We start from the raw sequence: 13,722 nt of genomic DNA on the forward strand, positions 1-13,722 counted from the left end.
GACATTCTGAAGATTTCATTTCACACCTATTAAGTTGAAAAATATGTATTTTACACGCTTTTATTCTATGACAAACATTATGGGTTGCTATACACCCAGGTGCGCCAAGATGTTACAGTCGGAAAAATGTGCGCCATCAGAGGGTTAAGAATATGAACTATTTAAACAAATTTTTTTATTGTTTTTGACTTTAGAGACCCCTAAGAATGGCTTAAAATTATTCAACCTCAAAATTTATGATTGATTCTTATTCTCTGACGAATCCTAAACAATATACTAAAACACGGAATTATTTGTAACATATTATTGTGGTTAAATATTAGATTTACAAAAAGCTGACTTTTCCCATGTTAAATCAATGGGAAACTTCATGGTCTTTGCGCCACCCTAAATATTTACTCATTTTACTCTAATTTGGAAATTTTTTTTTGCATTCGAACAAAACTAGGGGAGTGGGAACAGAGAAGCTTGAAAAAAAATCCACCAAGTATAAATAAGAACCACTCTGATCTGCAAGTTCCTTTGCTCTTTACGAGTTTCAGTCATGGCAACAGCATCTATAGTGACTAGATCTTTACTGTCTTGCAAGTTTTTACAACAGCCTGTTTGTACTTCTTTAAGGACGTCATCCTCATCGCAATGAGAATATACCTTATCTGCAATGATAGCTGTAAGGCATTTATAAATTGTTGGAAGACAGGCTATCGGTCGAAATTCAGATGGAATTTGAGTGTCTGGGTTTTTAGGTAAAATATACGTAGTACCCTGGAGCATAAAGCCTGGCATCAAATCTGGTTTTTCGATGATCTTCTGAAAACACCTTGCCAAGGCATGATACACATTCTACAGTTACTTGTACCAGAAGTTGTGCACCATGTTCGGACCTGGAGCTTTCCAGTTACTTGCCCTTTTCAAGATCGCTCAAAGATCTAAAGGTGTCATATTTGTCAGCTGCGTTTCAGGGCTTTTGATTGCCCTTAATTTCTGTAGTTTGAGTCACGCCTAGTTCTTCGGCCAAACGTTCCAAAGGTTGTTACAGTTGCACAGTATACATGAGTTTGCATTTTTGCATTGGTTCTACATATCTGAATTCTAGTAAAGCATGTCCAAAATTCTGTTCAATGTGCTGTAGTTTTTCTGTGATTTCGCTGTTCACATCTACGTTATTAATATCCAGATGTGGTTCTTATGCATGCGATACTTGATGTTTATTATTTCTAGCATCTATGCCATCAGCTTCAATCAGGTTTTCGTTTTTCACATCTCTTACTAGGACTTCATCAATAGGAGTTGTTGATCTGCCAGATTCTGCTCATTTATTCTTGTGGCTAGCTCTGGGTTTTGGTGTTCTACTTAGTACCTCTCCTCTTCGTTATCTGCCTGTCTGGCATGGTAAGCCCTGTCAGTAGCGGTGCTAGCGCCAACATAGACAGGGATCTAAGCGATTATATGAGAAAAGTGATGACGGGAATTATGAAGTACAAGGCGGTCTACGGGGTAGAGGATATGTGTTTTTAGATTAATCTAGAATTCCCTTGTTATTTATTTAAATAATATGTTCATTCCGCAACACTGCTCCGACCTAGGTCGCTGTTCAATTTCTCTGTCAAGCACCTCAGACGAACACCTTCACAAAGTCATCATGTAAAGCTCTCCACTCGAGCGCATTAATCTCCAAAAGTCAGACATCATTCAATGCACTTACACTCTTCATCAAGCGTTTCTTATAAACTATTTGTCGGCATACTTCTCTATCCTGGCATACCTCTTTAGCTTCCTTTGCGTCCATGAATTTTCTCATGCAAGCTCTTGTGTTTCTATGGCTTTTTATATATTTTTGAATTAGGGTCTCATTTACGTATTTCAATCATTCTTTCCTTGATCGGCCTTTAGGTACGCTACCATTTATTTAACCTAAATATATTTGTTCTGTAAGTCGTTCTTTTTATATTCTCTCAATATGCCCAAACCACCTCAACAAGTTTTTTAAATTCTTCTTAGACAGTGTTTTCTCTACACCACATTCCTTAAGAATCCTCTTGTTACTGACTGTGCCCATTAACGCAGACATTGTACAGGAATTTCATGCCAATTCCGTTAGTTTTACTCTTATACTTTTCTTAGTAGTTCTAGGTTTCGCTACCGTACATCACAGTGGTTGCATGTACAGAATTATATGTTGTTATTTTAGCTTTATTCGTTACATTTTTACTTCTGGTAAGAGCTCAACACTTTCAATAACCTTCTTACCCTTGTTCACACGCCTATCTATCTTTCTATCTATATTTCAGTCATTTGTAAATTAAGAATCACTGCTGACTTTGAAATGTGATTACTCGTTCAAAAAAGAAACGTCAAACCTAAAAAAAAGTTTAAAATTTGTTTAAAGTATGCATCAAATGTGCCCTAATAGAGATATTTCTGGCCTTTTAAAGGGAATATATCACGACTTTAACTTACATGACCAAAGAAAGTAGTAGAAAAAACACAAAATCACAAAAAAAAAGTCTTTGAAGTTTTATCATTAACTTGCCATTAAAACTTAAAAAATCCTAATGTGTTCTCGAGTTACGACTAAAAATATCCAAGTATCAAATGTGAAGCGCATTTGCGTCGAGTTTCAGTCAGCTATCACCACAGACGGCCAGACTTGCTGCTAAAGTAACTGAAATATAGCATAGAAACGCTCGAATATTTTTAGTAGTATATTCTCTTTAAAAACTCAAAAATGTCTATAGTAGGGCTCATTCGACAATTTCCGATGATAGTATATACGTAATAAAGTGGTCCAAAAAAGTGACTGTTTAAATGTTCATGGGCAACAGAAAATTCGTATAGTCTAACAAAATCAGAATATTACTATTTTTTGTTTTGTTGTAGAGTCATTTTTCAGCTCGCTAAAAGCAATTGTTTCTATCATGGAGTTTACCACGTAAAAATACATTTTCTTTTTCAAATTAATTTTTTCATATGAAGTTATATGGACCAGTTTATCTGATATTAAAGTTATTTGTTCTCCGAGATGTAAAGATGGATTTTGTCAACTTTTCATATTTCAGGAATATTATGTAACGATTGTACAACCAGGAGAATTCTACAAAAATTGCTATATTTGCAGACTTATTGCAAGCTTGGGTTAAGTTTTTAATAAGTGAAATTTGTACAGGGTATTCTTTAAACCTCTCAGAATGAATCTTAAAAAGAACAACTAAAATGGTTAAAGATTTACCATAAATAAATTGTTTGAAAAATGAGGAAAAACTGATAATTTTACTTTAAGTTCGCCCGTAGGTTAACAGGTAACGCCTTTATGGCTAACCTAACGGTAGTTTTATCGGTATTTTTGATACATATTTATCACTTTGACATTACTTTTTCAAAAATTTTAAAAGATAGTAGCGAGCTGAAAAATGAATTTTCAACAACACAAAAAATAGAGATATTCTGATTTTACATAGACTAGGGTACCATATTAGACAGGAATATGCAATCGCCATTCTGGTTTCTGGACAGTTCGCGGGAAACAGTGCGATAAGCATGTCGTATAGTTCAATTAAAATTTAGTTTAGAATATAAGACAAATGGTCTGCTGCAGTGCTCGGTTTTGTAAAAATAAAAGCGAGGATGGATTTAAACTTCACCGTTTTACACTAAGGTCGAAGAGAAAGACTGTCAATGTGGATCATAAATTGTAGACGCGATAAATGGAAACCGAATTTAAATTCAAGATTATGCGAAGTTATTACTAATATTTATGACTATCACAATATAATTCAAATATAAGGGGTCTGAAGATTATGTTTACATGTAATTAAATGGCCAACGAGCATTTTTTTTGTTATGTTAAACCGAAATGAGATCCATAAGAAAGTAAGGTTAGGAACCGGTTTTTCTACAGAACGACGCACATTAACCCACGCAAATAAAAAGGACGGATGATGTGAAATATAAATATCTGTCATAATAAACTCTTGAAAAAGTATTGTATTAATCTTTAACCTGTAGTCTATTATTATTTCATTATTTGTTAATATTTATTAAAAAAATATATGATTATAATTTCAGCGCACGCCTATTTATAAACTGAGTAAAATTTCGTTTGCAATCATAATTTTTGCAAGAGCTACGTTTTGGCAAATGTGTGGGTTAAAAATCATATAGTTGCGCATTAGCGATGGCAATTTTGCATACTGTTTTTTGAAGTTTTCTTTCAAAAACCATAATTTGTTATCCACGTTAATCTTAAGGCCGATGTTCTTCATGCTATTATTCAGTGTGCTCAATATTCTTTGCAAGTCGTCGAATAACTTTGCCATAATAACCTTTTCATCTGCAAAAGCTAACCCACGCACCTTCACTGTCCACAGATCCACATCTTTTTCGTCGAGGAGGGTCATTTTTAGGCACTTGTCTATAAATACAGTAAACGGCAAAGAGCACATAACGCATCCTTGCCTAACACCTTACCTAATATCGAATCAGTTACTCAGCACGGTGTGCTTGAAAGTGGGCTTAATCGAAAATCTGCCAACCTGGGGTATTCTTGGTGGATTTAATTCCTAGGCATCTCAGGAGTCTTTTAAGCTCAAAACTAAAATCGGCGACAGGGAGGTTTTTGAAAAAATCTATTTTAGTATTTAAGTTTGCAAAACTGGGGGTTGCGTTTTAAACCTTTGAAGTTCACATTTTTCTAGCACATAAACTTTTATGAGAGTAGGTGTATATACGATTTTTCAAGATGACGGATTCACAATGCTGGCTGAAATAAAGTAAATCAAATACTAGTTTCTTTGAATTTTTCTATTCTATTAGAATTCTATTCTGTAGAATCAACATTTGAACTCTGAGAACTATGATTTGGCGTTCTATAAAAAATGAAAACTATAGATGAAAACTTTTACCCGCACGTTTTCTCTTTGTCTGAGTTTTCTCATGCGCCATGGAATGTATAAAAATATCGACTGATTCATTGAACTAATTTGGAGATTTTTGTTATGCTTCTTTGTAACTGATTAGTTGTATAACCCATAATTCATTAATTATTTTAACACAATGAAAATCGTGTGAAAATTTGTTTAATTTGTAGCAAAAAAAGGGTCGTAACAGTGCAGAAATGAAAAAATAGTACCGAAAGGGAAACTGGTGGCTCTTATATATGGAGTCTTCAAATATAATGCTGAGGACGAACGGTTACCAAACGTTTGATGTCATACGTACAATGGCCACTTATCAAATTAAGAATGGTTTACGTGATCGTAAAACAGTGGTACCAGATTTTTCACAATTCAAAAAAAAAAAAAAAGAATCAATACAAGGTCTTCCAATGAGATGAAATTTGAATGTAGAATTTGTATTCTCGCTCGACAGACGCCATTCACACACTTTTTGAAAAGTGACATTTTACTTGATATAATAGTTATAATCTAGAATCTTTTTTTTTCTTAGCTCAAATTAATTTATTTTATTTTCATATCCAGATGCACAATAAATTTTTTAATAAAAATGATTGCACAAAAACAGATATAAAAAAGATTTGCAAATGATATGACAATTCAATATATTATATATTTAAAAAATAACTAATTCAATTCATTTTCCTTTTAATTAGTTCTACATCTGTTACATCCCAAAATTTCACAATTTCAATGTAGCGCCCAAAAATAGGCACAATCTACATCATCCCATATAAAAAATGTAACGCCACCAATTATAAAGGAGCGCATTACCGATTTTCTCCGAGTTTGAACCTAACTACGGTAACTCTGCTATGGCTGGTAAGATAGAAACCACAGTATATATAAATTGTTACTATGCAGGAATAAGAATTCAAGAGAATATCGATAACTTAACATATGTTCAGTAAATGAGAGAATGTAATTGCAGATTCTGCCACTGTAAAATAATTACAATTATAACAATTATCATGCGAATGTATTCATAATCTTAATCAATTATACAACAACCAATTCAAAGATAAATTGAAACATATAGATTACGAGTACACACGTGAGATTAACTTGAATTAATCGACTGAAGACGTATGTTCAACCATCAGCCGCCTGAAAAGGTACAAGTGAAAGAACATGCAGGTATTCAGACGACGTAATAATCAAAAGCGTATGACTAAATGTGTGAAGTACCGATTAGTAGCATATAGAATCCATAATTATCAAAGGACGAGAGCGAAGAGTGGCGATTGCTGACCATGACTACTGATGATAACATGAGTCACTCGCACAAATTGTTTGAAACTCAATAAGGAGAGTCGCGTAAAACAACCAACTCTCTCTCGCCCTTTCAATCGAAGAAAGGTACATGTAAGTTTATTTTATGTAACTGTTAATTCTGTTCTTATTCTTTCTAATAAATTATATGATAATTAAACTATCTGTCACTCATTTAAACACTGAAACTAACACAGTTCCTATAGGACCGATAGTGACACGCGTACCCACAAAAAAATTGTCAGGTCTTACCAGCCTGACATATCAGCGCACTGGTCTCTCTCATGATCACTATTTTCCAAACTACCCTCGTCTTTTGCTCGGGACGTGACACATCTACTTTGAATAATCACTGTTTTGTCCTTATATTTGCTTCATTTCTTCAAATGGGTATCTCACAAGTGTTTCTAAAATACGTTCCAAGGAAGTGGATTCAGAAAAACGATACAAAATTTGTCTTACATTGATCGGAACGGGTAAACGTCATGAGTGCAATCATTAGATCCGTCTAGACAATTTAGAAGAACTTATATTGACGTGTACCCCGAAAAATCAGGATCACCTACTTTCATCCTTGGTGAATGAAAAGATTAATAAAACGAAGAAAGAATCTAGAGTATTGTTTTCTCATTCGCGCGGAAAAATTTAAAAAATAGCTGCGAGGTATCCAGTATGAAGACTTTTGCAAAACCACTAATAACTGTAGATGACATGAGAAAAATACAATTAAGCTACAATTTCAGTAAAAATCAAACTGTCGATATTACATCTATGATTTGTGTAGCAACCAACAAGAGAAATATAATTGGACCTAATTTGAAACTCAAACTGTTCACTGATATATACTGCTTAGACAAGTTTTTTGCAGTAAAGTCTATTGAATTTACCAGCATCAAAGGTAACACGCTATGAGATGTAAAACAAGCTTTTGCGTACTGCATTGACTTAGGAGGTTTATTTAATTGAATACGTTAAATCGAGGCGCGGAGTTTCTGACGTGCAATTGAAGTTTGGTATTGATGGTGGAGGTAGTGTTTTGGAAAATTTGCATGCCGATTCAATCCACTTAAGATAAAATTTTCAAACAGATTCCTCGGCAGAATTACGATCAAGGTGTGGCTGCAAAACCTTTTCAAGATTCTGGGGTGAAAAACCTTTCATACTTGGCTTAGCTCAAAATATCCAAGAAAATTACGAAAATGTTTCTCAAATGTGGTCTGCAATTAAAATAAATGATTTTCTGAAGTTCTTGCAACCGACAGTAGCGCGCATCCTTGCACGTGGTGCAATGTTTCATAAGGCGGCCTTCAAGAGCTTGGAATAATGAGACGCATAGGCAATATCAAGAAAAATTATGTTGATTGGCATAACGCAGTAGCAAGGAAAGAATGTGCGAAAGAATACATGAATGGCATTCATCCACCGAATCCTGACCGTGGTTCGTCAAAAACGTCTGTTCTTGAAGTGATTCCAGCTTCTCAACTTCATCTTATGTTAGGAGTAGTTAATGGCTTGTTTAATCGAATGTTAACAGAATGCGAGTCAACGGCGTTGAATTGGACAAAATTTTGTAATGTGTAACGTGACGTGACGCACGGAAGATCGAATTTTAACGGTAATTCGTGCAAAAAACTGTTAGAAAAACTAGATGATTTAGGCGCACAATGTGCATTTGCATGCTTGAAATATGTTCGAGCTTTTAATGATTTTAGAGATATTGTATACGCATGTGTTAGTATAGATTTAAAAGTGGACTATAAAAAATGTACCATATTTTATCATGTTAAAGAATGTTGTGAATACTGTAAGTCAGAATTAGGTGTAGACAGTGAACAGATAATGGAATTAGTACACTTTGATTTCAAAGAAGTGTGGAAAAAGGACAAAGTGCGTGTCAATCATTCAGAGTATGAACAGTTTTTTAATTAAATTATTTAATGTTTAATATACCTGTTAATATATAGAAAAATTTAATTTATCAGTGTTATACTAATAAATAGAGTTTTATATCTAGTAACTTTCTGCATGATCTTTTTCATTAAATCTACGTTTTAGCAAAGGACTTTTTTAATAATATTGAATTAATTTCTTCAGCTGTTGGTACACGGATTCACGTATTTTAAATGGTGTCCTAAACGTTATTAAAGTTTGTTCTACTATATGAACTAAAACTAAAATAAAGTCATGAATAAATACGAACAATTGGTACATACATTGGATGACGTCACTATCTGCTTCTACCAGGGATACCAAAGACGAAACCTTTAAAGAAATTTCCAGACTCGCAAATTTTTCTTATGGAAGACTGACAAAATATTATGCATCCATAATATACTATTATGGATCCGCCATCTTGACTTGTGGATATCTGATGGCGAATATGTAATCAGCAACCCCAAAAACCATCATATACTAATTTTTAACACAATCAGCATTAGTTTTGCCAAATTTATCCGCCATATTGGATCCGCCATCTTGCATTTTTTAAATGTAACAATGTATTCTTAATCAGCGACGACAAAAACCCTATATACACCTATTCTCATCAGAGTTTAACTACTAGAAAAATCAATTCCTCATCCAATAAGTCAACTACCCCCAATAAAAAACATTTTAAAAAAATATTTAATAATCGCCAACGTTTCGGCACTCATACAGCACCCTTATCAAGGTTGAAAAATATATAAAATAAAATAAAATGAAAATAAAAATAAAATCAAATGAAAAAAATATAAATAAATAAAAAATAAATAAAATTAAATGAAAATCAAATCAAAATAAAATTTTTTGCTATCAGGAACAGCAAACCTGCCACGATGCTATCCTACTGCCAACTGAGGATCAAGTGAATGTTTAAAAGGCAAACCAGCCCCAAACAAACCTGAAATAAAAATAACCTCCAATCCAAGACAGCCAAATTAAAATTTAGTAAGATATTTAAATAGGAAAAAAATCCAATGTGAAATCCTTTTTTAACGTCCAATAATCAAATTGATAAAAAGAATTCCTGAAAATAAAATCAAGAATCTAACGTCCAAATTTGGACAACCACCACAAAATGTTCCCATTGGAATCTGAAAAAAAGAGAGAACACTTCTCTCCCCTCCTTTTACCCTAAAAAAGAAAAAAAGAAAAGAAAATTATTCATCCTTACTTTAGACGTAAATAAAAAGGAGGAAAGAAAAATGAGAAGGAAACCAACCAAATCCCCTTCCTTCTCTTTTTTATTTCTTTCGTCCTCTTTATTCCCACCATTATCAAATCCCAATAAAAAACATTAAAAAAAAATATATGATATAAAATAAAAATAAAATGGAAATAGAAATAAAATCAAATGAAAAAAATATAAATAAATAAAATAAAAATAAAACAAAAATAAAATAAAAATAAAATAAAATTAAGATAAAATTTGTTGCCAGCAGGAACAGCACACCTGCCACGATGCTATCTCTCTGACAACTGAGGATCAAGTGAAAGTTTAAAAGGCAAACCAGCCTTAAACAAACCTGAAATAAAAATGACCTCCAATCCAAGTCAGCCAAATTAAAATTTAGAATACTTAAATAGGAAAACAATCCAATGTAAAATTATTTTTTAACGTCCAATAATCAAATTGATGAAAATAATTTCTGAAAATACAATCAAGACTCTAACGACCATAATGGGAACATTTTGTGGTGGTTGTCCAAATTTGGTCGTTAGATTCTTGATTTTATTTTCAGAAATTCTTTTCATCAATTTAATTATTGGACGTTAAAAAAGGATTTTACATTGGATTGTTTTCCTATTTAAGTATCCTAAATTTTAATTTGGCTGACTTGGATTCGAGTTCATTTTTATTTCAGGTTTGTTCGGGGCTGGTTTGCCTTTTAAACTTTCACTTGATCCTCAGTTCTCAGCGAGACAGCATCGTGGCAGGTGTGCTTAACGCCTTAATAAGACTAGATGGAAAATGATATTTTGAAATTAAAATTATTTCTTGAAAAAAAGATCCTACTCCATCTTCACTCCATTGGGAATCGAACCACGAAACTTCTGATTTCCGGTCAGGTGCTTTTCCAATTAAGCTATTAGAGGGATCAAAATCTTCAATGGAGTAAAGATGGAGTAGGATCTTTTTTTCAAGAAATAATTTTAATTTGAAAATATAATTTTCCATCTAGTCTTATTAAGACGTTAAGCATTTTCTATTATTGAAAATTCTTAACTTGATCGGTATGTGTAGATTTTCTGCCTTCATGGTTTGGAGGGTTGATCTACTGTCGGTAACGGTACAATATCTGATGATATAGGAGATAAAAATTTAAGAATAGTTTTCTTTTCTTTTTTTCTTTTTTAGGGGGAAAGGTAGAGAGAGAAGTGTTCTCTCTTTTTTCATAATTCCGATGGGAACATTTTATGGTGGTTGTCCAAATTTGGTCGTTAGATTCTTGATTTTATTTTCAGGAATTCTTTTCATCAATTTGATTATTGGACGTTAAAAAAGGATTTTACATTGGATTGTTTTCCTATTTAAATATTCTAAATTTCAAAATATTTTTGTCATATACGAACAGTTCCAATCATTTTCAACGGAAAGGATTATTCGTGAGTTGAAATAACTAAAAATGATAATAACATTCTGACAATGATCACACAATTCACATCTGGTGTCAATACAACTAGGAGAGCTTATGTAAAGGTAAGTATTTTATTACAACAGTTTTATCAGATCTTTGAGAATTTCAAGTAATTTCGATGGGTTATTTTTCTGGGATTTTAGGAAATATCAGGGCTCATGCGATACCATGGAGCTTTTGTAATATTCTAATGATTTATAGACAGAATCTTACAGTCGAAATTTGAGGAATAAAAAAAAGAAAAGAAGGTTTATGGAAATTTATAAACTTTTATATATTCTCCGTACATTTATCGAAATCCATGAAAATATATGGAAATTGATTAAGTTTTCCCTGAAATTGAGGAAGGGTTATTGAAATTTATGTAATTTATGGGAATTCCAGAAATATTTGGGAATTACAGAATTTATGATATTATGGTAAATTAAGGTGATGAATGCAACAGCTTGTTAAGCGCCCGAAACCGCGTAGAAGTATTGTCGACTAGAAACAATCTAGCGATAAAGAAGTGACCGAAACGTAAAACAAAATATATCTTCGTATTGAGCTTGACGCGGCCGACAAATTTTTCTTATGGAACTTTTTTGGCCGACAATTAATACTCAAGATAAACATGGTATATTCTCAATATATAAGCGATGACTATAGGCCACTCACTTTGTGGAACAAAAACTAATATGTTTTTTTCATTTGAAAACAAAGTCATTCCGAACACAAACCACGTTTCGCCAACTTCGACCATTGGGTCGGTCATCGAAAAAATGTTAGTTGAACGCTACCTTTGTTACAATTCACAAAGCAACAGCGGCAAACAGTAACAAAACGCTCCAGCGGTAGCGTGCGCTGACTTCAATTCTCTGCGATAACCGACCCACTATTCTAAGTTGGCAAAACGTGGTTTTCGTTCAAAATAAATTTTTTGTTAAACAAAAACAAATATATTAGTTTTACAAACAAAGGGCGTTACTTATAGTCGTCTTTTATATATTGAGAATACACCATACAAATTTCAAGCATTTTTATCAACAAAAGGTCGAATAATCGCGAGTTTTGCTTTATAACACATTGATTTTGGATCGAAAAATTGTCTAAGTTTTGATTGTTTATCTTGAGTAATAATTTTTGATTAAAAAGTTCCATAAGAAAAAGTTGTTGGCTGCGTCAAGTTGAATACGAAAGTATATTGTGTTTTGTGTTTTCGTCGCCATTTTTTGTGATTGGTAAATTAGCCCGAGTGGACAATACTTTTAGCTTTTTCGAGTGCCTAACAAGTTGTTACATCCGTCAACACAATCATAAAAACTTATAGAAAATTATAAAAACTTGTGATATTTCAAAACCTATTAAATGTATGGAAAAATATGAAATCCGGGAAAATCTGAGGAAACTTGGAGAGATATATACATTTTCTCATTTATTACTGCATTTCAGAAGGCTAGTACCCTTTTCAGTACTCACAATACTAGCCAATTATGACTTCTTTCGGTTCTAGTTCCGTCCACATACTTCCCCACCATTGACCGAAGTCAGGTGGGACTGACATAATAACTTGACTTTCCACCTTGCGGCGACTGACTAATCATTTTGGACATGATTTTGACTTGCAAAATGCATTTCTCGCATCAAGTTGGTAGTTGGGCGTTTACTGTAAACAAAGCACAGTACAAGCAATGGAGTAGTCTCGGCATGGATTGAAACATTGGTTGACGAAAGGTATGCTTCAAGTAAAGGGAAAGGGCACATTTCAGACAATGAACGGAGGCTGGCTTTTAGAGTGATAGAGGGTTTAATCATTGTAATAAATGCCTCTGGGTCTGGAAGAATGGGCTTACTGTTAACCCGGGCAAAATGCATTCAATTGTAGTTCGACGTACTTCATCTCCGTCGTTTGAGATTCTGGCATCATTTACACCCCTTACTATCGAGAATTTCATTATCCCTTTTTCGGAAAATTTTAAAGATCTAGGATATTTATATAACCCTACCTTGTTCTGGAAGGAACAGGTACAGAGCATTTTGAGTAAAACGTAAAGTATTCTAGAACAATTATATAGGAATAAGTATTCTTTACCTACCTCCACTAGGGTACTTTTGGTTAAGAGTCTAATTTTGCCCTACTTTGATTACGGTTGTTCAGTATCTGATGATTTGACCGACGATTTAAATTCAAACTCGAGCATGCGTTAAACGCCTGTGTCCCTTTTATCTACAATTTGTCTAAATACAATTCATTATGATTAATTTGCTTTACATTGTTTTTCGCAATAAACCTCCTGAATATCTATTTAGCCTTTTGGAATTTGTAGACGGAGACCTTCCAGCAGTCTTAGCTTCATAAAAGACATAAAATATCTAAGATTCTTTATCACAGAACGTGTCAGCTTCAAAGATCATTTATAGTAAGAGGTTCCCGGACTTGTATGTTGATGGCGGTATTGAGAAAGTGTGCAGTGACAGGCGTGATGGGTAAATTGGGGGGTTACAAATTAATTTTCATGGTAGTTATAGGGTGAGATTTGGCTAAATAGGGAAAGTGAGGTTAGGTTGGAAAGGGAGCGGGGTAGTTTTGTGGTCAGGAGTTTAGGCCACCATAGTGGACAAGGGTGGTTCTCGTAATGCTGGGGGATATTCGGGGTGAGAAAAGGGTGTCTACAGGGGCTGTGAGGGGTGCAATAGTGCAAAGAAAGGGACATTTTGGGGCGGTAAGCAACAGCGGCCTTAAGAGACATCTGTTGGCTGCAGTACATACTTTTTTGCATGGATAGGTTACAGTAAGAGGTTCCCGTAAGAAGTTCCCGTTTGTGGAATGAAGGTCCTTACGTTATTAGAAATGCACCTTCCCTGTATCACTTCAAGAATCTGTTTTTCAAATATTTGTA

General features: G+C 33.7%; 1 protein-coding gene across 2 annotated transcripts in view; it reads left to right on the forward strand.

The window, feature by feature from the left end:
- LOC117172634 (probable dolichyl pyrophosphate Glc1Man9GlcNAc2 alpha-1,3-glucosyltransferase) overlaps window positions 1-13,722 on the forward strand; it is a 209,493-nt gene that overhangs the window by 179,465 nt on the left and 16,306 nt on the right. The window contains exon 7 of one of the 2 annotated variants that reach the window (XM_033360741.1): window positions 4,368-5,210. The exons of the other annotated variant lie outside the window; for it this stretch is intronic. Coding sequence (XP_033216632.1) covers window positions 4,368-4,563 — 196 coding nt within the window. The 3' untranslated portion in view covers window positions 4,564-5,210. Of the gene's footprint in view, window positions 1-4,367; window positions 5,211-13,722 lie in introns of those variants that run through there. 2 annotated transcript variants of the gene reach the window in all.

The sequence above is a fragment of the Belonocnema kinseyi genome, chromosome 5 (assembly GCF_010883055.1).
Source record: "Belonocnema kinseyi isolate 2016_QV_RU_SX_M_011 chromosome 5, B_treatae_v1, whole genome shotgun sequence".
In the NCBI taxonomy this organism is placed as follows: Eukaryota; Metazoa; Arthropoda; class Insecta; order Hymenoptera; family Cynipidae; genus Belonocnema; species Belonocnema kinseyi.